At 45.1% G+C, this 23,866-nt stretch overlaps 1 protein-coding gene across 15 annotated transcripts in view; it reads left to right on the plus strand.

Moving 5' to 3' along the window:
* The window catches only part of ST8SIA1 (ST8 alpha-N-acetyl-neuraminide alpha-2,8-sialyltransferase 1), a 325,545-nt gene that overhangs the window by 141,345 nt on the left and 160,334 nt on the right, over positions 1–23,866 (plus strand). For 14 of the 15 annotated variants that reach the window (XR_016441877.1, XR_016441878.1, XR_016441879.1 and 11 more), the window contains one exon: positions 874–966. Coding sequence is in view for 12 of the 15 variants with exons in the window: in XM_090043631.1 (XP_089899757.1) it covers positions 874–966 (93 nt within the window). In the remaining 3 variants the exon portion in view is untranslated. Of the gene's footprint in view, positions 1–873; positions 967–4,167; positions 4,432–23,866 lie in introns of those variants that run through there. The other variant, XM_090043636.1, reaches the window with a different exon arrangement.

Below are 23,866 nucleotides of genomic sequence, written 5' to 3' on the forward strand. Positions count from 1 at the left end.
GACAGCTGAACTGAAATATCAGAGAGAAAAAAGCTTAAATTTGGAGCATAAGATTTTGGTAGAGCTCAATTTACATCTACTTATGTCTCCATATTCATCTGTCTCTTCAACATGAGCCCAAGTGTACAGTAGTTTTTTTCTTTGTGACTTAGTGCTTTTTCTCAGTCTTCCCCTTTACCTTTTGGAAAGAAGACAGGCAAATCTGCAATGCAGGTTTCTGTACTCAGTGCCTCCCACAGCCAGGATGTAGGAGGCATTCAAGTCGAAATCTATTTCAACTACATAAAGATTTCTCACTGTCTTTGGACTTCTCTTGGTAATTCTAAGCACAGTGAACCTATACCATCAATACAACATCAGAAATGCTATTTAGTATTCTGTGACATCACAAACATAATATATTGTGTGTCTTGCACAATGAGGTATTCTGAAATACAGTGATTGAACTAGGCAGTACAGAGGTGGGTGGGGAAAAATTTTACGTAGATTTATTGACAGGTAGTTTGTGCCAAACACACTTGTACTACTACTGGCTGTTAATGAGGAAGTTCAGTACATAAATCAGGGTTACTTTCTTTTTTATTTTTACTTCAAAATTATGCAATAATATAGGATTGTCTCTTTGAAAGTGCGTACTTTTGCAGTTACCCATAATCCAGTACAAAAATACCCTCATATGTTTGGACAGGATGGAGGCATTACATAGAGGTACATGCCCATAACTGTTTTCTTATTTTATCCAGTATTAATGTAGCACTTGCGCATTTTTGGTTAGCTTTCATGACTTTAAAAGAAAAATAGATTTGGACAACAAAAGAATACTGCAACTAGAATGCGACTGTTAAAAAACTTGAATATCTGTCTGTTTTGCAGGTGCAACCTTCCTCCTCTCTCCAGTGAATTCAGCAAAGATGTTGGATCAAAAACCCAGCTGGTGACTGCAAATCCCAGTATAATTCGAAAAAGGTAGACAGCTTGTTGTTGCTTCTTGTCTGAATTGGGGAAATAGCAAAGAAAATGGTTTTTTATGTATCCCAGATCTTGGTGTGGCAGAGATGCACTCATTAAAGACACAGGCCATGTCTACATGAGATGCTGACTGTGCAGTAGCATCACATGGTAGGAAGTGTGATTTCATAGATTTCATAGACTTTAGGGCTGGAAGGGACCTTGGGAGATCATCGAGTCCAGCCCCCCACCCAAAGGGCAGGAAGTCAGCTGGGGTCATAGGATCCCAGCAAGATAAGCATCCAATTTACTCCTGAAGGTGTTCAGTGTAGGTGCTTGAACCACAAGCAATGCTACTGCACAGTAGTTACAAGCTACTGCAGTCAGCATCACCTAAAATCCATTTGGTGAAGCTGCTGTGCAGTAATGCTGGTTACTGCACGGCCATTTAGTACATGTGTATACACTGTACAGTTAGCATCTTGTGAAGATGCGGCCACCGTGTTGTAACTAAGGGCAAGAATAAATAAGAATGGCTTTAAGGTAGGTGAAAGCAATCCAAAATGGAACTGTAATTGTAGCTTCATAGGGGGAAAAAAATCACATTAGTTGCTAGAGTTGGCTGAAATTTTCCAAAAATTCAGTTTTTGATGATGGCGTAAAAAATGGGAAAGACTATAGATGCAATGTTTCCTGGTTTTTGACCAGCTCCATTATCACACAAAAAGTTGTAGGCCTTTATCAAGGCAAGTAATTGCTGCAACACTCACTGAAATGCAGCAGAGAAGAAAATGCCACAATCTAAGGGAAGAATGGCCAAATATAGAAAATGTCTGATATAAATCTCATCGAATGTGAAGAAAGAAAATTAAACCAATAATAGTAGGCAAGGGTGGCATTTGGAAGAAAGATGTACAAGCGATTATGGTGCTATCTTGCCTCCCTCCCTGTTTTATAGGGAATTAAGGAGAGTTGCGGTTAAGGACATTTTTGGAAAAGGTGGATTCTGAGAAAGATTTTTAAAAAGAGAGATTTGTATTTGTCAAAAAATATGGGATAGATTCCAGGCATGGGAAATCTGGCTGGGAGAAGGAACTGAAATGATGGTGGCAACAGAGCAAAGGGAGGGAGCTGTAACTTGTTTAAAATAGTACTGGCTTAGGATACCACCAGGTGACTTATGACGGGAGATATGAAGAGAAATTCAGTGCACTGAAAGTGAGGACGAGGAGTTTAAAATTTCCATGGAAAAGGCTACAGAGCTGACAAGGGGGTGTATAAACTGAGGTGGAATGGTCACAGTGGGAAGAAAAAAGGATTAGCTCAGCCATGGCATTCTACCTAAAATGAAGTGTGTTGACTAGCAACATGAATGTTATGAAGCAGGTTACAATAGTTAAGTCAGGAAATTATTAGACTGAAGACAAAATGGTTGTTTAAGCGGTATGGTAGAAGGCAGAGCAGGCATCTTAGAAGACTTGTTTAGAGAGGCATACACTTTCATTGGCAACAACCCACTTTCTCAGCTGCTAACGCACACAGATAACTACTTCTATTTAAGAGATATGTTTAGGAAGGAGAAAGAGAATTTTGTGAGAAACATAACGGTATTTAGCAACATTCTGATCAAGACACTAAAAAGGAAAAGAAAAACACTAGAAAGCAATGAAGTTTCAGGAATGAGGAGCTAGAATGACTGGTATTGCAAATGGAAATGGGAATGGAATGCAAGTGAAAGGCTGAATGAAAGAGAGGACTTGGCTTTGGAAGCTGAAGTGCAGCAGGAGGGGTAAGGGGAACTGACAGGCATGTGAATGAAAGAGGAGAAGAGTTGGTATTGGAAAGGACTTTTTATTTATTTATTTTTTAAATAGGGGGCTGGTAATATCTTAAGTCAGGAGAGGGGGCAAGGGTTATGTGGAGTGGGCTTGATGAGAGATCCAGAAGTGGTGATAGGGGTTGTGGATATGTCAGAAAAACTACAGCTATTTCATGAGGTAGATGGCAGGACAGAAGACAAATATACATGTTGAAAATCTGAATAAATCTTTATATCTGGTTGAAAGTATGAGCTCTGAAACCAGTCAAGAGATTCTCCATCTTTTGCCAGAGAATCTGGAAGGTTGGACAAGATGATCATTTGAGGTTCCTTTCATACTTACCTTTCTACAGTTCTATGAAAGTTTAGTCCTATTTTTTAATCATCTCTTCTTTCTGAATCATCAATGAAAATTGGGTTGAATATTATAAAGTACTTTATTGAACTTTCCTAGATACATTTTCCAAACTCATGATTTCACCTTCTGTTTTATTAGAATGATCATAATTGTGCTATGGAGATATGTATGAGCCTCAAATGTAAATTACAAATGAAGGCTTCCATTTTTACAACAAATAGGGAATTTGATTTATTCTAGTCTATGGTTAAATGCTTCTCCATGATGTTTAAATTTGGTTGTAGATTCAAGCTTCTATTAAATTCAAGGGCATTTAGATCAGTGATTTTGATTTAGGGTCTGGCTCTTAAAGTCTAGCTAACTAGCCTCAGCTAATGAAAGTTTCTACTCTCATTATCATTCTTCTGATCTCTTCTTGCCTTTATTTTAAGTAGGTTGATATTGATGAGGCGTGACATCTTAATTTTCTCTGAAGTATGTTATGGCAGATTTAGAGAAATTGATGCTGCAACACCATTTGCCCCTCCCAAAAAAGCTTATCCTAACCAGATAATTTATGGTTAGGCATATTGGACATGGCAATGACTTAATTTCAAGTAGGTGCAAGCAAGTTTCTCCCTAGTGTCTCCCATAGTGCTGGAATAGTTGCCATTAGGCCTGTTGGAATAGGAAAGTATTTGATTCAGATTCAGCCAATTTGGAAGACAGTGATTCAGTTTGGAGATTTGGATCGCTGCCCCGAATCGATTTGGCTGAATCAGCTTCAGAAGATTCAACGCTGATTCGGAGAGATTTGGTGATTCAGCCATAGACTATATGGGGAATCACTGAAATACCTATAACTTTGTCATTTTTTGGCAGATTTGGATGAATACAATAGGGAGGCATGAAGCCTGCCAAGTTTCAAGGAGATAGGTGGAGGGGTTTCTGGGAAACTGCACCTCAAGGTGTTGACAAGCAAAGCTTGTGACATGTGACTTTGAGTGTGTGTTAAGGCACAGCAGACACAGGGTTACATGCTGTTTCTATGTCCCTCCACCAGAGCACCATGATTGGAAGGGGACTCGGGAAAAGATCACAGTCACTGGCCAGCTACAGATGTCAGTCTTCCCCCCCACCCTTCTCAGTTTCTGTTCCCCTGAAAGACTGCCTTCCAAATCTCTGAATTGTTTTCTGAATCGATTCGGAGGCTCCGGAGGATTTGATATCATGGTTTTAAGGTAATGGGTGCCTATACATGAGTGCTGAGGCTGCTCTGATATGCTAGAATTGCAGCGCATCAGAGCAGACTTGATTATTCGATTAATTGAGCCAACTGGAGTATGAACATGTACCGTGCTCCAACAGTCTCTTGCATTTTGTGTATCAGTGTCCCTATGCTTATAAATGATGGCAGGGACACTTGAACTAAAGCTCATTGAATGAGCTTTAGCTCAGTTGCCCCCGCTATTATTTTTAAGCATGGGGACACTGATACAGGAGACATGGTGGCCCTTTAGTTAGTGTAGCTCTTGGAGCCACTCTAATTAAAGTGCCGCTCCCCCCATCCGTACAGCATGTGTAAAAGTGCCTGATTTTTAATTTGTATCATTACTTCCAAATCATGAGAGAAGTGCTGTGGAGAAGGCAATCTCTTTTTTTTTTCCAGTAATCATAAAACATATATTAAGTTGACCTGAAGCGACATAGTCATTGCTTTGAACATAATGGCACAGGTAAATTGTGTTTAGAGTACCCCTGTGAATACTATTTATTTGGTCTTTGTTGAAGGATGTTTTAGCTATGAGTTGGACATATGTGAGCCTTTCTGTACAGGAGCAATTTCTTCAGCAAATGTAATGAATAATAAAGTGGCAGTTTTTAAAAAAAGGATTCTACATTGTTATGCGGGAGAACCCTGTAGCTTTCCATGGTAGGGTAAAAATACTGTAAGACCTGATTGCTCTTCAGTCTTCCAGGAATAATCTAACAAACTGTTGCATAGTGCCAACCATGGGCAGACCTAGAATTTTGAAAAGGGAGCTGCAGATAGTGAGGTGCCTCATCACATATAAAACAACAAACATTTTTCTCCAGTTAAAAATAAATTAGAAGCTTTATCAATAGGCAAGGGACCTAGGGCTGTATCACTCAGTTTAAGATTGGAATGAGTTAAAAAAAATTTGCAGGGCTGTGAAATAGCTGCTCCCAGTAATGAAACTCCTAACAGCAGAACTGCAGAACAAAGGATAGCTTGATTGATGAAATATCAAAACCTTTAAAAAGAAGAGAAGGTCATTAACACTTGTGCACCCTCCCTGGATCTGCACCTGATACCAACCCTTTTATTTTCTCCCTCCAGATTATGGTGTTGCATGATTGGTGTTATTTTTGGGAGACTTTAGGGAGAGTGGATGGAAATGTGCTCCCTGCTAATGACCTCATCCTTCTACTTTCTTTATGTGGACTCTCACTGCTGTCAATGGGGTAGATTGTAACAGATCCACGAGCACATGAGAGAATGAATGGGGACTAAGCGAACCATAACATTTTCCCTGATATCCTCCCTCCTCTTTAAGAGGAGTAAGTTGTTTCACTCCTTTTCCTAGAGAAATGTATGTGCCTCCAAGCAGCTAATCTAGGCAGTTGGTCCTCAGAGCCAGTATTCCTCTGATGTGTTCCATCACTCTGCAGTCTCCCTGACCACTGTTTCACAGCAGTAAGCATCAGGATAATAGTTCCCGCCCTAGCCAGAATCATTATCTGAGAGGAGGAGTTAAGGAAACATAACCCTCCTCTGACTCGACTCTATAGCTGAGTAAGGGCTGGGAACTCTAGGCACTCGGAGACTCCAGAATTGGGCCCTTTGTTTGAACTGTGCAGTCTATACCTAAAGGTTGTCACCTCCATTAAGCAAAACAACCCTGGAGGCTGATAGGCCTTTTTGCAAGTTATTTTTTTTACCCAGTTTTATCCACATTTGAAGCTTTGTGGGTTGCCATAATTTGTTGCATGTAGGAATTTGTCTGAAACCATCCAGCATTGGCCCTGAAACCTCCTACACTAGCTGCTGTCAGAGATAGGATGCTGGAAAAGACCACCTGTTTGTCTAGTGTTACATTGTGGTATTATGTTTCTTATGAATAAAAGGAAGATGGAATGCTTAGCATCAACCTTCACTCTTTTATTTGTTTTTACACTAGAGTCATTGAAAAGCAGTATCAGACTTCTAAGAAAAAAAGCCTGACTGAAACTCAAATGACTAGATCCAACTGTCACACCTTAGTGCTCAATATGAATCTGAATTATCTTCTTACATTGAATTAATTAATTTGGATGGGGGCAAGGGAGTTGACCTTTTCAGTGTTTGTCCATTATTCACTGAATCCAATTCACAGTGCTAGAGCAAGATGAAGGAATAATACTAATGGTTCTACAAATGCTGTGGTGCTGTCTCTGAGATTTGAAATGTCAGTTAAACTTGCAGATGTTAGGTTCCCATGAAATCTGCTAAGATTAGATTTCCTTTCAAACACTCCCTGCATCCTAGTGCCAATTAATAATCTTTCCTGGACCTGGTCTTGAAGACCGCTTTGAGTCCAATCTGCTTAAGTCAATAGAAATAAAAATCTCCCAAGCATACCTAAAAAAAATATTTAATTTGATAGTAAACCTTCTTAATTGTTGCTCAATCATCTATACAATATCAGATTTGTTGACCAGGCATTCAGAATGGCACGTCAGAATTCTTGTTGATAATCTCTGCCAGTAAAAGATATACATGCCTTCCTGAATGCCTACAGTTTGGTATCAGGGTTTGTTTAACACAATAAATTGATACATCAGAAATAGAAAGTAGACAAGTTAAACCCCAATTAGGTCATCTAGGAGTAAGAGGAGTAAAGGGTGAGGGAAAGGCAAGGATTACTTCTGACACTAGTTTGTCCATGTTGCTTTAGGAGACTACTCCACAGTCTATCCTTGTGACTGAGCGGATTATTTTCCTTTGCTTACTATGGGGTGTACTGTGAAATGACAGAAGCCTCTGTTGTTCAATAAAATTTCCAGACCTGCCCCTTTATCAGACTGCAGCAGTGTCTGTCTTGGAGCACACCTCAGAAATGCAGGAGGTGATATCTGCTGCTGCTCTCCCTACTCTTCCCCATATGCTGATTTTTAATTTCCAATATGATCAAAAACACTGGCTTCAGCACCAGGCAAGAAAGTTTGGAGAAGGACAGCGATGTTCATCCCTGGGTTGCAGAGTTAGGTTAATGCAGCAGCTGGAGAGCAAACTCACCAACAAGCTCTGCAGACTGAAATTTAATCCCTTGACTAGGTCCAGACAGTCAAAAAGCTCGAGGGTGAATTGATTCAGTCTTTGCAGGTTACTCTAAACTGTACAGATTAAATCAAAACAGAAGTGAACAGATATTTACCTTTGATTCAGGAAATGCAGCCACATGCCTACACTGGCTTAGGCTAGAAGCCAGGGGGCTCCAGACCACAGTTCTCTGGCTGTGTTTACTTCCTCTTCCTGCTGCCCCTGAGGGTCTCTGGGATTTGCACTCCAGAATTACAACAGCAGGACTTTCCAGGGTTGCTTATCACTTCCTGTTCCTGCTTCCAGGTGTCTCTGGGATTTGTAGTCCACACTTGCAGCCAGCAGTAAGTTTGAGTAGGGGAAGGGGTGTTAAACTCCCCTTTCTTGCCCCAGGCCCCAGCTGGGGTTTGCCTGGGGGGCAGTAGACTGTGGACTGGGGTGCATGCCCCTCAGGCTTGTCCCCCTACCCTTTGTCAGCCAGTCCTGCCCTCCATCCTCCCTGCCCCTTGTTAGCTAGCCTTCACTGCCCCCGCTAGGGAGCAGAGAGCTGGGGCCAGCCCTGTTCTCTGGAGTAGACAACACAGCCCAGTCTAGGGCTGCAAAGCATACTGGAAGGCTGGGGGACTGTGATTTAACTTAAACCAAGAAGGGGTCTGGGCCATAAGTTTCATAAACTGGTTTGAAAAAATGCATTATTTTTCATTTATGGGTGCTTAGCCATTCAATTTTAATATAGTTTTTTGCATAAATGTATTTTATATTTGGGTCCATATCACATACATTTTATAATAAGATTTTAATAATGATCATAATCATAATCTATAGTGGAAAAAGGTGTTTTGCTTTTAAAGACAAAATTTTGTCTTGGCAAAATCATCACCATTTGGCCAGACTTTGTTTTTTTTCTTCTCATTCTCACAATGTCTTGCACGTTTTCATTTTACTGACAAACTACAGCAGGCAACTTCTCTCCCTCTGCTGTCTCATCAACATATGGTATCGGAGAGATTTCCAGCAAAACCAAAGAGAAGGTTTGCTATCAATGTAATGGCTCTCTGATTTTCCTTATTAGGTTTGTGAATCAGCAGCAGTTTTCAAGTCTTAAATAAGTGATTCTTTTAATATAATTGTAGTGGTTTCCCTGCTTGTTTTCATTATGGGGGTACAAAGTACAAGGGACTTTTCACAAGGTACAAGGGACTTTGACTAAAACCCAGAGAAACACTTACTTGAGTGTGTGCTTAAAGCTTTAAGTATGTGAGTAGCCTCATTGAAATAAATGGGACAAAGTTTTGTTGGATTAATCTAGGCTACTCTGCACATTGCATAATCAAGCCTTTCTGTAGCAGCAGCAAGATCGGAATCAAAAAGCTACCATGGTGTTGCCCTCTGGGAAAAGATGATATTGTTGGGTATTTTTACACATGCAAGTGCTGCAGTGCCAGTTGCTTTAAAAACTTCTGGCCCTGCAACATTTGCTGTTGTATAAGTGGCAAAATGCATGTCAGCATGAAGAAAATGGTGGCAGTGTTCTTTTGAGCTAAAACACCTCGGAGATGCTTTTAGTTAAAAAGTGCATTGCCACCATTTTTGCTCTGCCGATGTACATTTTGCCGCTTTTACAACTACAAGCAGCACAGTGTGGTGTGCGTTGGCTCCTGGGCAGTGCAGACTTGTATAAATGCCCTTTGGTACTTTTACTTTGAAGCATCATTCTTGATATTAATGCATCTATTTTGCATTTTGCTTTTATGTCTGTCTATCAGTTCTTTTTTCTGCCATACTTTGTACCAACATGGCAAGTATAACAGTGAAGTGACCTTGCAGAGAATTTTAAGTGAATGCATAATTATATAGTGATTTGAGCCAATACATTAGGCTTGACACATTTTGTGTTACACTGTTAGAAGATTTCTCTTAATGAAACGCCCACTTCATTGTGAGAAACATTTTGACTTCAGATATATTGGGTACTATTATCATTACCTGAATGAGTTTGAAGTACACATACTCTCAGACTTACCCACACGGGTTGGAATTACAACAGTGGCTACATGTAGACATTCTTAACCTATAGAGGTAAGAAACGTAGGTCAGGATCATCCCTGTATGTATCAAGACTTGGAGTGCAGACAGAAGTGCAGCTCCACTCTGTAACTGAGAATGCTTTGTAGGAAGAGTTCTGAGTTACAATGATCCCCTGGATCAAACAGAAGTTCACTGTTGGTTCCAAGGGGGAGGGGAATCTAGCTGCTGGCTAGGAGTCTGCAGTTGGTTTCCCCTAGCAATGGCCTAGCCTTCCCTCTCGGCCTGTCTTTGTTTTCAGAATGGGAGGGGAAAAAGGGAGCAGAGGGAGCTCATTCCAGAGGTTCCCCACTGGGTGCTGGAGGGTGGGGTGGGTGAATTGGAGCCCCCCCCCACCTTAGGGGGGACCCTATACACCTGCCCCACCCTCCAGCAGGGGCTGAAAAAACTCCAGACTGAACTCCCTCTACTCCCTTTCCCCCTCCCATTCTGAAAACAGTGCAGAGGCTGATAGGCAGGCAGACACAAGTTATAGAAGGCACTCTGTTTTGAAATGTCTTCATCTGAAGCCTTGAGCAATGAGGGTTTAGTTTTTCATCTGACAGGCCATTTTTGAAGCTGTCTACAGCTACTACTACAGCTACAGCTACTACTTGTGTTTGGTCATGGCTATAGGCTGCTTTCTGTGGTCAGATCAGGCAAAAATTGTCACGTGTGTGTGCCCATAATGATAGACAGCCAAAGGAGAGGAAACCTTGGATTCCCTTCTTCACAGAAGCACACTGTTGGTTAATAGCTGCTTTGAAGTCAATGGACATATGCCCATTTACACTATCTGATAACCTGATTGACCTCTCAGCAGGGAGGCTCAGCTCTGCCACCAACAGTGTCAACATGACGGTCCACCTGGAGGAAGCCAGGGCTACTCATGTAGAAATTCTAGTCTTCCATGCCAGCTTCACTTATTCCCAGCCCACATATGCTAAGAGCACAGTATGTTTCCTGTGAGAAGGAAGTAAAATAAGAATTAACCAAATAAATTTTAAGGAAGATGTTCAGAAAGCACCAGTGCTGACAGCCCAAAGGGACTCTACAGAAAGGAGCTGTGAGCTAGAAGTGAGTTACTAGTGCTATAGCTAAGCCACTATGTGCAGTTCTTAACAGAACGGCTAGATGTATGCAAGGGTACATTGACATAACAAATATAGATGCTTTTGTGCCATGGATGTGTTGACCCCCCCATGGTAAGTTTAGAGAGCATAGGTAACAAGTTTTTTAAGGACATGACATGTAGCTTCAGCACGAAGTGTAAATCGCCCCGGAGAACCCATGCTGAAACCTGTGTTGCCTTGTTTTTGCTATTATTTATATCTGTGTTAACAAAGTTAAAGCTAACATGGGTAAGCATATCCATACCACATTAACCCAACTCACAGTAAAGTCCCAAGGCAACCCATGTTTTAGCATGGGCTATCCAGGGTGTCCTAAAACTTGTCATGTCCTTACAAAACTTGCTACCTATGTTCTCTAAAGTTAGCACAGGTTGATATATCCAGTTGCTGATGTGCTGTGCTTGGCTGATGCAGGCTGATAATTTAATGGAATCAAAATCCATAAATAAATCCTGTTATGACCTATGAAAAACAAAGGTTTATTCATATGATTCTAAAGGTGTTAGATTAAACCTGATTTGATTTTAAATTTTAAAATCTGGCAATTATATGATGAGCTGTTTTTTTCCAAGCAGGAAAATAAAGCAGATGCAAAGGAGCAATTGGCCTGAATCAGAATTGGCAAGACCTCCTCATATTTTTTTTCCACAGCTGGATGGTGTTAGAATGTTAGAAATAAGTCACTTTAAGAAACAGAAAAAAATATTTCCTATGTATACTTCTGTTTTCATTGACTGTAGCCTTACAGATTGAACTGGTCAGAGGTTTCTTCTAACACAATTTTTTGTTGAGAAATTAGAAATGTCCAAATAAAAAAATCGTAATGTTTTCAGTTTTGTAACACTTAAAAAAAATTATTTTGTTTCTGGTTTGTCACTTTGTAACTTTAAATAGAATATGTGTTGTTACATGGTATTTTCCAGATTGCTGAATCATGTGAATTTATGCACAGAGAAAACTTGGACAGTACATGATTCATTCACTTAAGTTGTGATTCACAGTAGGACCACATGCTTTGAGATGTAAGTTGATGCTGTGTAGGGGACCCAGAGCCACTGAAAAAGGTCATCTACTTAGGTTTCACATGCAGATACGGGGTTTTCATTACTGTTTGACTCTCAGCACTGGTTCCCTGACTCTGTAGTGGTGGTGGGGAGAGATTTCTTGGGTGCTGAGAGGTTGGAATTTCCATTTATATTTGAAGAGTCAAATATAACCCACCCAAAGTCTGATGCCATTTACATAACTTAATGCCACTGAGGGTCAGGCAGCTGTAGCCAGGAGCCATGACCAAGGGCAACCACTTTCTGCGTTCATTAAGGGCTGTCTCAGCTGTGGCACCCTGCTGTCAAGAAGCGGGGCATAGGAGCAGCCATGATCTCTCTAGCACCCCCTACCGTGCCAAGTAGGTGATCCAGCACCCTCATTCTTGCCTGCCACGTCTTGCTGTTATATATTTTTATAAGGGAGGCTGCCCTTTTCCTCTTGGACACGGTGCTACGTTTGTCCTGTCCCCTATTCCGTAAGGAGTGACCTGGTGCACCCCCAGCCTTATGGGCTACGCGTGCCTCCAACCTCCCCTTTAGCATGCCTCAAGCCTCGCAGATCTTCCGGACGTTATCCTGCCGATATATTTTCCTTAAAGGCCTTCTCAAAAGGCCTCCGCCCGAATGTTCGCTCACACCGGGCCGTTTCCTCTCAGTACGCGCCCTCTCCGGGGGCTTCTCTCACACAGACAGTGTCCCACTGGGGCCAGTCTCTCAGCGCTCATGCCCTCACCAGGCTTCTCAATGGACTTGCTCCCTTTCCAGGGCTTCTTAATGGGCTTGCCCCCTTGCAGGGCTTTTCCCTTACAGGCAGTGCCCTACTGGGGCCTGCCTCCCGTAGGTCACGCGGTCACCTGCACTCGGGCCTGTGCCTTGCGCTTCCCGCGGTCACCTGCACTCGGGCCTGTGCCTCGCGCTTCCTGCGGTCTCACGCACCCTCAGGTCTCGTCTCCCACGCTTCTCATGGCCGGGGCTCAGGTGGCCATAGCCGTGCCTGGCCCCCGACCCACCGTCCGGGTCTTCTGCCCTGCTCAGGCTTCTCCAGCTATCGGCCACACAGGGCTGGGGTCAACACAAACCCCAAACACAGCACCACCCTGGCACCAGACAGCTGTGCCTTCCCTGGCACTGCTCGCTGTGCCCTTACAGGGCACCAGGACCCCCCGTGCTACCGGGGAGCTCCCCTGAGGCCTCCTCCTTCCCCTACAGCCTCACCCGGTCCTCCGGTGTACCCTCATAACCGAAACAGAAACTCAAAGCCATGCCAACCGGCTGTAACCCAAAATCACCCTACCGGCTATAACATTCCGCGCCACCCTGGCTCTCCTTCAAGCCCCCCTGTCAGAGGCCGCTCCATCCCATATCAACACGCAGATGCTTAAACACTCAGGCAGCCCTGCCTTGCTCTGCTTTACAGCAGAGCTCCTGCTTCTCAGCCTGTCAGAGGGGAACTACTACCTAGGCTTTGGCCTGGGCTGCTTATATACTCCAGGCCCTGCCTCGCCCCCTCCCCCCCCCCCCATCTGACCAGCCTGGTTGCCCCAGCAACCACCACCTGTGTTGCCCTGAATATTGGCAACTGCCCTTATCTCTCCATAGGAACAGGGCACCTGAGTGCCCCTGTGACACCTGCTTTTGGGCTTATGAAAAACAGTCCCTGTATCTGGAAGGGGAATAAGAAGAAAAATCACTCTTGAAATGTTTTTGCATTGCAGAATAGCAGCACTTCTTGGTACTATAAAAGATGGCTATAGTGAAAGAACAATCAAAAAAAGACGACAGTGTGGGAGGCTTTAAAGGGCCTAAGATTCTTCCTCATGATAAAGAGAACAGCCTTCTGATATGCATCAGTAGTTTGGCATATTAGGCACAATTAATGTTAAAAGTGGAAAAACAAAACAGTTTCAAGGTCACAGTTGGGTATAAGTAGTACAACTTCCCCCCCCCCCACAAACCAAAAATCTCCAGCATTCAATCTGCAGCATCTAGAAGTAAGAGAAAAATGAAGGAAAGTACAGGTCCCTTACTCAACTGGGAAACAGAGTAAACAAGAGAAGGCTGAGGTATTTACAAAATGGTTCTAAGTGAGATAAAATACTTAACACAGTTAATTTTCATAACACGGTATGTAAAGTGCATGGAAGAGTAAAGAAGAAATTAAAGAATATTTATTTAGAAAAGTTAGTTGTATTTAAGCTGTCAGACTCTGAAGAAATGTATCCAGGAGCACATAATGAACTAGCTGAAACAATTTCTGAACCCTTAATGAATATCCTTAGAAACCCACAAAGAAATGGTTAAGTACCAGAGGACCCAGGGAATCAACAACCACTCATCTTAGCTTCAATATCTGGAAATATGATGGAGCAACTTATTAACCAATCTGTGATCACGTCTACATAAGATGTGCAGTAGTGTCACTGGGCATGAACCATGATGCTATGCTACTGCGCAGTAGTAAGGAGCTACTGTGCTTGTTGGAAAAAAAGTGGGAAAAAATAACTGTCACTTCCATCTACAAATGTTATAAGTAGTTTCTTAAAGGGTTACTGGAAAAAAATCTGATTTTTTTGCAGATATAATTGAGTTCTATGCTGCTTTCTCGCTAATGGAATGAATGGTGTGTGTGTGTGCGCGCGCGTGAACAGGGTTATATTATGGAAGCAAGCATTTCAAAACATCATTATGGGCAATAGAGATAAAAGTCTAATGAAGATGAATTACTTCCTTAAATAGCCCTTCTCTTTATTTCTCCTTTTATGAGTTAACTAAATCTCCAAGTGAATCTAATGTGCTTGAAAATGAAGGACTTGTGACTAGGTCATACCACTTTAAGGAAAACCAGCTGAGAGAATTCCATAATATTTCTCCAACAGAGAAAACTCTCAAGATCATTTTCCTTCTGATTCATCCAGCTGGAATAGGTTTTGCCTCATTTGTCAGAGAAACACCAAGTTCAGTGCCCAGGTTCTATGCCCAAACTGTTTTGGATCTCTGGTATCTTCTGCTGAAATCTCAGACTGTGTGACTATGTGGCAGCAGGGGGCTCCATATCAGCACCAAGGAGTCAGGTCCAAAGTTTGTGTTCTGTGTGTGTCAACCCTGGAAAAGAAGTAGTGAAGACACCCTAGTGACATGCCAAGCTGGTGCTCTTGAATACATGGGAATTTGAGGTGCTGAGTGTCTGGCCGTCTTCACCACCATATTTCTGAGCTGGCATATGCAGAGTGGAAGTGAGTGGGCAGTGCTTATTTCTTCAGCAGCAAGACTGAGTACTTTGTTACCAAAGAGTAGGCTTACCCAGGGTCATCTGCACATGGGTTCTACACTCTCTGTTAGGCTGCTTCAGTCCTGCTCCATTTTCCTTGGTAGTACAGCTCCTGTGATCCTTATTGAGGGGTTGGTTCACTGACGTCACTAAGGGTGTGGACAGACAGCACTGAACCATTTAAAAGGATCTTGAAATGCCTGGACAAATTTTCAAAAGACTGCCATATAAAGATGTACAGTTGGGAGAAAACATTCCCTAGCATGACATAGTGAACCACTACATGGAATGTATTTAAACTTTCTCTGTACCCCGACACCTGAGCAATGCCTTTCATTCCCATTTGCAATGACTTCTATTTTTCATGAGCCTTAAATATATGACAAACATCACCAAACTTCTGTCGTCCCCTCTCATCCTGTTGCATGTGATTAGGGTGGCCCTGCCCTCTGTGGGGTGGAGATGAACCAGGCAGCCCTGCACCTCATCTGCACGCACATTTTTGGAGAGTCCTAGGACTTGTGACAAGAACTCCCAGTTCCAATCTTAAGTGGGGGCTAACCATCACATGAACAAGGAGGGCTACAGTGGAAAGATGTGGGGTGAGGGGCAGAAGGCAAGACAGCTACTGACCCCCAGTCACTATTTTCCCTGCTGTAGTAGCGGGAGGGGGATGATTTCAAGGCAACACTCCAATAATTGGATGCTACACTTGGAAAATGATAAGATAAAACTTTTCCATATATAGAATCTGGCTATTGGGAGGTCATGTTATATTCAGGGTTGCCTTGTATTCATAGATTTCATAGATTTCATAGACATTAGGGCTGGAAGGGACCTCGGGAGATCATCGAGTCCAGCCCCCTGCCCAAAGGGCAGGAAGTCAGCTGGGGTCATAGGATCCCAGCAAGATAAGCATCCAATTTACTCTTGAAGGTGTTCAATGTAGGTGCTTGAACCACCTCCGCTGGCAGACTGTTCCAGACCTTGGGGGCTGGGACAGTAAAGAAATTCTTCCTTATGTCCAGCCTGAAACGGTCTTGCAGGAGTTTGTGACCGTTCGACCTCGTCATCCCTTGGGGCGCTCTGGTGAACAAATGTTCTCCCAGATCCTGGTGGTCACCCTTGATAAACTTATAGGTGGCCATCAGATCACCCCTGAGCCTGTGCTTTTCCAGGCTAAAGAGTCCCATGGCTCTCAGCCTGTCATCGTAAGATCTGTTTTCCTGACCTCTGATCATGTGCGTGGCTCTCCTCTGCACTCTCTCAAGCTTCTCCACATCCTTTTTGAATTGTGGAGCCCAAAACTGGACGTAGTACTCCAGCTGCAGCCTCACCAAGGCCGAGTACAAGGGGAGAATGACGTCCCGGGATTTGCTCGAGAAGCATCTATGGATGCAAGCCAGCGTTTTGGTCGCTTTATTAGCCGCAGCATCGCATTGCAGGCTCATGTTCATCTTGTGGTCAATGATGACCCCCAAGTCTCTTTCTTCTGTAGTGCTAAACAATGTAGCACTGCCGAGCCTATAAGGGTGCTGCAGGTTTTTCCTCCCAAGGTGGAGAACCTTGCATTTTTCGGTGTTAAACACCATCAGGATCTCGTCTCCCATTTGCTGAGCTTGTCCAGGTCAGCCTGGATCACCCGCCTATCTTCTGGCGTGGATGCTTTGCCCCAAAGTTTGGTGTCATCGGCGAACTTGGCCAGCCCACTCCTGACTCCAATGTCCACATCATTAATGAAGATGTTGAACGGTATGGATCCAAGGACAGAGCCTTGGGGGACCCCACTGGTCACATGACACCATGATGAGTGACTGCCATCAGTTACTACCCTCTGGGTCCGACCACGGAGCCAATTTCCCAGCCAGCGGATCGTGGTGGAGCCAAGGCCACAACTGGCCACTTTGGCCAAGAGGTGATCATGAGATACCAGATCAAAAGCTTTTTTGAAGTCAAGATATATAACATCAATCTCTTCTCCCTTGTCCAGGTGATAGGTCACCTGGTCATAGAAGGAAATGAGATTGGTCAAACAAGACCTACCCGCAACAAACCCGTGCTGGCTATCCCTTAGAATGTTAGCCTGGGCCAGTCCCTCAAGGATGGCCTCCTTAATAAACTTTTCTAAGATCTTCCCCAGGATAGAAGTCAGGCTAATGGGCCTGTAGTTAGCCGGATCCACTCTCCTCCCTTTCTTGAAGATCGGCACCACATTGGCCTTCTTCCAGTCTTCGGGCACTACACCAGGGCACCAGGAGTTTTCAAAGATCCGTGCCAGGGGCTGGGCTATGACGCTTGCCAGCTCCTTCAGTACCCTGGGGTGTAGATTGTCAGGGCCAGCTGACTTGAAGGTATCCAGCTTCTCAAGGTGTTCCTTCACGAGGTCAGCATTGATGGAGGGTAGGGGATCCCCCTCACCCAGATTTCCCTGTCCCATAGCAGGCATGGGCATCCCATGTGACTGATGAAAGACTGACGCAAAGTACCTATGTAATAGGTTGGCTTTTTCCTGGGTGTCAGTTGCCAGTTGCCCCATCTGGTTTAGCAGGGGTCCAAACGTTGCCCTTGCTTTTCCTCTGGCTCCCCACATATCTGAAAAAAGACTTTTTGTTGTCCTTGATGCCTGAAGCTAGTTGGAGTTCAGTTTCAGCCTTGGCTTTCCTGGTTTGCTCCCTGCAGGACCAGACCAGCGCAGAGTAATCCTCCTTGGAGGTGAATCCTGTCCTCCATCCTTTGTAGGCTTTCCTTTTAAGCCACAGGAGGTCCACTAGGTCCCTGGAGAGCCAGGGGGGCTGCTGTGCCTTCTTGCTGCCTTTCCTCCGTGTTGGAATAGATTTAGCTTGTGCACTGAGGATCGCTTCCTTGAGGAGCAACCACTCTTCTTGAACTCCCATCACCCTGGGGTCATGGTCCCTGAGGGCCTAACCGACTAGCCTCTTGAGCTTGTCAAAGTCGGCTTTCCTGAAGTCAAGGACTTCTGTGTTGCTGACTGACTTGCCAGCTTTACGGCGGATGGTGAAGGTGATCAGCTCGTGGTCGCTGTCACCCGGCATCCCATCGATCACTAGGTCGCCGATTAGGTTGTCCCCCGTAGCCAGTACCAGGTCGAGCAGCACTTTGCCTCTCGTTGGCCCATAGACTTCTTGAGTCAGGTAGAGGTCATCCATGCACGAGAGAAAGCTTTGCGACCGCTTGGATTTTGCTGAGCAATCATCCCACGAGATGTCCGGGTAATTGAAGTCACCCATGACAACCAAGGTCCTGGAGCAAGCAGCCTCAGTCAGTTCCTGGGCGAACTCCTGGTCAAGCTCAGGACTTTGAGTGGGAGGTCTGTAGTAGACTCCCACCGTTGTGTCCCCTGTGCCGTATTCCCCACGAATTTTTACCCAGAGGGTCTCTAGCTGTCCATGCCGGTCGCCAACATCAGCTTGCAGGGACATGTAGCTTTCCTTGACATACAGAGCTACACCCCCGCCCCTTTTGTCAACATGATCCCTCCTGTACAGGGTATAGCCCTCTATACCCGTGGTCGAGTCATGGGTGGAGTCCCACCAGGTCTCTGTTATCCCAATGACATCGTATTTCTTTGCACTGAGCAGGAGGACGAGCTCGTCCTGCTTGTTGCCCAGGCTCCTGGCATTAGTGTACAGGCAGGCAAGTGTGCCCTTGGGGGCTCTCGCCTTGCCCACAGATTGTGCCAGGGCTGAGGCAGGGGTGGGCTCCCTTAAGTGCCTTGGTCCGCTGGCTTTGCAAGGGCCGTTCAGCGGGCCAGCAGGGGCAGTAGTCCCCCCATCCCCCAGCGGGCTTGGTTTAAAGCCCGGTGGAGCAGGTCAGCCATTCTGGCTGAGAAGAGCCTCCTCCCCAGGGGAGAGAGGTGGAGGCCATCTCTTCCCAGCAGCTCGCTGCCTCTCTCGCCAAAGAGCGGGCTGTTGGTCATGGAAGCCAAAGCCTTCCCGATGACACCAGCGCCGCAGTCTTTGGTTCACTGCGTGGATCCTCCTCTCCCTCCTCAGCCCATAGCCCGAGACTGGGAGGATCGATGAAAACACCACCTGAGCTCCCAGACCCCTAAGCCCCACTCCCAACTCCCTGTAGTGCCTCATGACCTGGCTGGGGGTGCTCCGAGCCGTGTCATTGGTGCCCACGTGAATAAGGAGCATGGGGTAGTGGTCTGTGGGCCGGAGGAGCTGCGGGATCCTCTCCGCAATGTCTCGGATGTGGGCCCCCGGGAAGCAGCAGACTTCCCGGGCTAAGGGGTCGGGGCGGCAGATTGCCCCCTCAGTGCCCCTCAGGATGGAGTCTCCCACAACAAACACCTTTCGCTTTGTCTTGGGGAGAGCGGGGCCAGTAGCTGCGGTCAAGCCTGGGTTGCCTGCGGGAGCCAGCAACTGAGCAGTCTCTGCTGGGGCTGCAAGAGGTGCGAACCTGTTGCTAAGCTCCGGCGAGGGAGGGCCCTTGGTGCGGCGAGCCTTCAGGCCCTTGACCACCTTGGTCCATGCCCCTGACTGGGCAGAGCGGGAGGTCCCAGAGTCCTCCTTAGTCATGGAGGGAGACGGAGCTCTCCCCTGCGGCTCCCGGGGGAGAAGGGCCTGGCAGTAGCAGTCTATCTCCTGCTCGCAGTCCCTGATGGCACGCAGTCTCTGGCCTGTGGCCTGGAGCTCCTCCAGCTAGCGCGCCAGAGACCCCAGTAGGGAGCAGACCCTGCAAGGGGAGGTGCCCCCAGAGCCTGAAAAAGGGACAGGCAGCCCCCGCAGCCAAGAGCCAGGGGCTCTGTCTGCGTGGAGCCCGGAACCATGGGTTCCGTCTGGGCGGCTCTCTCTGAGGTGCCCGATGGAGGGGCCACAGAGCCTGAGGGACCCTCGGGGTGCGGCGCATGCCCATCCGTGTCATGCCTCTGGTAGGCTGGCTACGGCTGGGGCTGGCTATGGCTGGGGGGGTCGCAGGCAGGGTCTCGTGCCCTCCCGCGCCCTCTCCCACGCGAACTCTGCGCTAACTTGAGCGCCTGTTTGCGCAGCTTGTTCGCGTGGCTCCGGTCGCGTGGCTCCCTGGGGGGCTGGGCCAAGTAGGGGCCTGGGCGGGGGCTTGACCTGGCCCGGCACCAGGCAGCAGCCTCCTCCCAGCAAGCCAGGAGTTAACCCCTTCCCACCACGAGCCCGCTTACCTCCGGCTGTGCTGGGGGTCAGCAGGGGGCTCGGCGGCTGCTGAGGGGGTGTCTGGGGGGCTTTGGGGGAGCGGGGGCACAGCGGGCTTCACCCGCGCATCTCTCACCGCTCCGGAGCCTACCTGAGTGTGTTTTTTTTTCAAAGTCAATATGGTACACTAGGTGAGGATGTAAGGAGCTTGTGCTGCTACCTTGGGGACTGGAGGAACACTGCCTTCTCCAGGTCCTGTCAATTTGTTCTTGGTCCTATCTGCTGAAAATAACAAGGTGGCCCCCTTGGAGGGAAGTGGATAGGTTAATTTTTCTGATGCGTGACCCTGTCTTGAAAGAAAACTGTCAGCAGTCCTTTCAACAATCCTGGAAACCAGCTCCCAACTGGGTGGAAAAATGTTTCATGCTACCATAAAGATTGCTTTTTTTGTTTATGTTGTCTGGAATACATTTGCCTGATGTATTCATTTTCTGTTTCTTTCCCGTTTACTTATCTAGGTTTTTATACTGAACTCGTTACATGGGTATCTGACCACCCAAATCTGTAACACTCAATGTTTTGTTGAATATTCATTATTTATCCTTTTTTTGTAAAAACAACCATGGCTAATATCTATAACACCAGTGGTTTAGATATCTGACCTTTTCCAATACCCAGGCAGGGAAATACCTCTGCTATCCATTAGCAATTTTGATTACTTTTTCATGGTGACTACTGTGTTTTTGTTTTTTTCGAAAGCCTGGGAAACTGAAGATCTCTATCTACAGAACAGTGCAGGTTTCCCTGTACAGTAGAACCAATGGAGGGTACCTTTTTAGGGATGAGTGTTTGTTTATATCTGTTCAGTCCTTGCCATTTCAGTGAAGTCTGCCAATAAGAGTGTACACTGTACAGGGGTTTGTTCTTAACATTATTATTATTTGCATTATTGTAATGCTTAGTGTCTGTAGTCATGGACCAGGACTGCAGAGAACAAAAATATGGTCCCTGCCCCAAAGGGCTTGCAAGTATAAGTGAAAACACAGCAGGTAGAAAGGGACAAACAGAAAAGCAGAAGGAAACAATACAACACAATAGACACTAATGCTCAGTATGATACTTGGTGGTCTCGAGACAATGGTAGCTCAGCTCTTAGTTTCTAATTGATATCACAGCAAAGCAGAGTTTTAAGGAGGGGTTTGAATGTGGACAACAAGGCTTTTTGCACTGGATATTCAGGCCCAACCTTGCTATATACCAGTGTACCTGACAGTGTTTATACCCTGGACCAACAGGAAATAAACAATGCTGTAGGAGGAGGTATCTGTTGGTTCAGCCAGAAACTAGGGAGTTAAGGTATAGCTGCCAGTTTTTCTGTATGCTGAACAACGTGTAACCCTTAATTTTACAGCAAAACAAATCAACTTGTGGGGCTAGGTTAGCCTCCAGGCTGCTGGGCGTGCTGAGACCTCCCCCTAGAGAAGCAGCATCTCCCATTTTATGTGTGTGTAAGGCTAACAAGGGGACTCCTGCCTCCACTCCTTGTGACTGGAGCCTTGAGTCCCGTCCCCCCCTGCTTCTATTCTGGCATCCCCCTTCACCCGCTGCCCAGAGTTCATGTTTCCATTGTCCACACCTAGTTATGCTACTGCTTTGTCTCCTGTCTACCAAGAGCTCCAATAAAAATACCAACTTCCTGTCAAGATATGGTAACAACTTTAGAACACTAAGGACCTAGGCCAGACAACACAGGGCACATCTACACAAGACATTTATTGCTTAGTATATTAATCAGCTGCACAGTTAACATCTTGGTGTCTACATGTGCACCCCTTTTAGGCTGAAGTAAAGTGATTTATACCAGTACTACAAGTAAATACCAGTACTATCCTACTGCTGCAGAGTGAAAAAACTCCATAGCACCACATGTGTAGATGCTGGAGAGGCTGGCTGGGGCATGAGGGTTCTTCAGTGTGGGGGCTGCTTGCTGGCTAGCCCTATGCTGAAGTATCCTCATACCCCAGCCAGCCCCTCTAGGGAGTAGCTCCAACACTTTTTGGTTCAGATAGGGAAGCTTAGAAGCTTAGAATAAAATTATCCTATAGAGTTTGTGGGTTTCCTTTTCTTTGGAGGAAGAGAATGCTTATACCTTTAAATATTTTAAAAGGAAATTAAATGTATTTTTCCGGATTAAAGTGTTTCACTATTCCTTTGTTTTGTGTTTTGAATAATTTCCTCACTAAATATAGTAAAGACTTATATATAACAAAGGAAAACAGGAAATGCCATGTGAAATGCACTCTCTCACTCTCTTTCTTCTTCTCCATAATTTCAATTCATTTTTCCATTGCCAGGCCGTGAGAAATTGCTAATTTTTGTTTGTGTATGTGATGGTTTTTGTTTCTGTTGCTGCTGAGTGATCTTTTTCTTGGGTGGGGAGGGCAGGAATGAGACACTATTTCTCAATAGGTTTATACCCACAGAAATAATTTAAATCAATAGCAATGATGAACTCAATACTCTGCTCAAAAGCTCTCTAGCCTCAAATTTCACTGACACATGTTTTATGCTAGCATATTGTTTTTGGTGGAATTCTGTTGGCATGAAACTTGTATAATGTAGTGGAAGATCAGGGCCTCTGTCTGGGTCTCGTAGTAAAGGCCTCTTTGACCTCAGACTTACAAGATGAGGGTTTCATTCTAATATTTTTTGCAGCCTTTCTTCCTGACCTTGAACAAGTCACTTAGGCCTCAGTTTTCATAATCTTATACTTTGTCTAATGCATTACACCTGTGCAAAATACTGGCTGTTTCACGTGGCTGTAAAATAATATTACATAGGAATTAATCCAGTTGGTAGATTATTGCTGTCCAATCAAACTTCCTTTTTGCTCATATGTAAGTGACTACACAAGCTGCAGGGCAGTAGAAATTTGGGGTATAAAATTCTCTCTGCTTCTGTTTCTCATGAAAGTCAACATTCTACCTCCCAAGTGTATGGTGTGGATATGTGAATGCCACACTCTTGCTCCTACATGGAGGATTGAATGGGAAGACCCTCCTGAGCTAAAACCAGGGGCTTGAGATTGAGATGAGACTCCCTAGCTGTAAGATGTAAGAGCTCTGGATTGGTAGTGAAGGGGTTTATAAATTGAACCACAGAACAGTGTTGGGGCCCAGGTAAGGGCTTAGTGAGATTGCTGATTCTCAATTACCTCCCCAAAATTGGAGGTTTTCTTTTAGGATTTTAACCTTCATTTTAGCTTTTGAATAACAGCTTGTTTCCTCCTTCCCCATGCCTGCTCTTCTCCTCTCCTTGTGTACCCACATACATTAAAATGGACACTACAGCATGTTCTAAGTATTTACATCTATTTTATGTAAGGGTTTTGGTTTTATTTAGAGCAGTCTTAACATGTATAGAATCATTTTCTATACTGGGACTAGCTTCCTGGATCAAGGACAAAAAGAAGTCCTTTTTTAAATACATAGGGGTCAAAAAGAAGGTTCTGGGTAATGTGGGGCCCCTGCAGGACATGTTAAGAAATTTGGTCATCACGCCAGGTGACAAAGCCAACACATTTAACGATTTCTTTGCCTCCATTTTCCTAAGCAGGGACCAGAACAGTCACCCCTGCTCTGGGCCCAACTTAGCTCCCAGGGGAGGCGCATCTAGGTGAAGGGTCAGTGAGGAACTAGTTAGGGAACTTCTGGAAGGACTGGTTGTATTCAAATCAGCTGGTCCGGACGATCTCCACCCTAGAGTACTGAGGGAATTGGCTGAGGTCATTGCGGG

The sequence above is a fragment of the Crocodylus siamensis genome, chromosome 4 (assembly GCF_052110815.1).
Source record: "Crocodylus siamensis isolate JL-2025a chromosome 4, ASM5211081v1, whole genome shotgun sequence".
Classification (NCBI taxonomy): domain Eukaryota; kingdom Metazoa; phylum Chordata; order Crocodylia; family Crocodylidae; genus Crocodylus; species Crocodylus siamensis.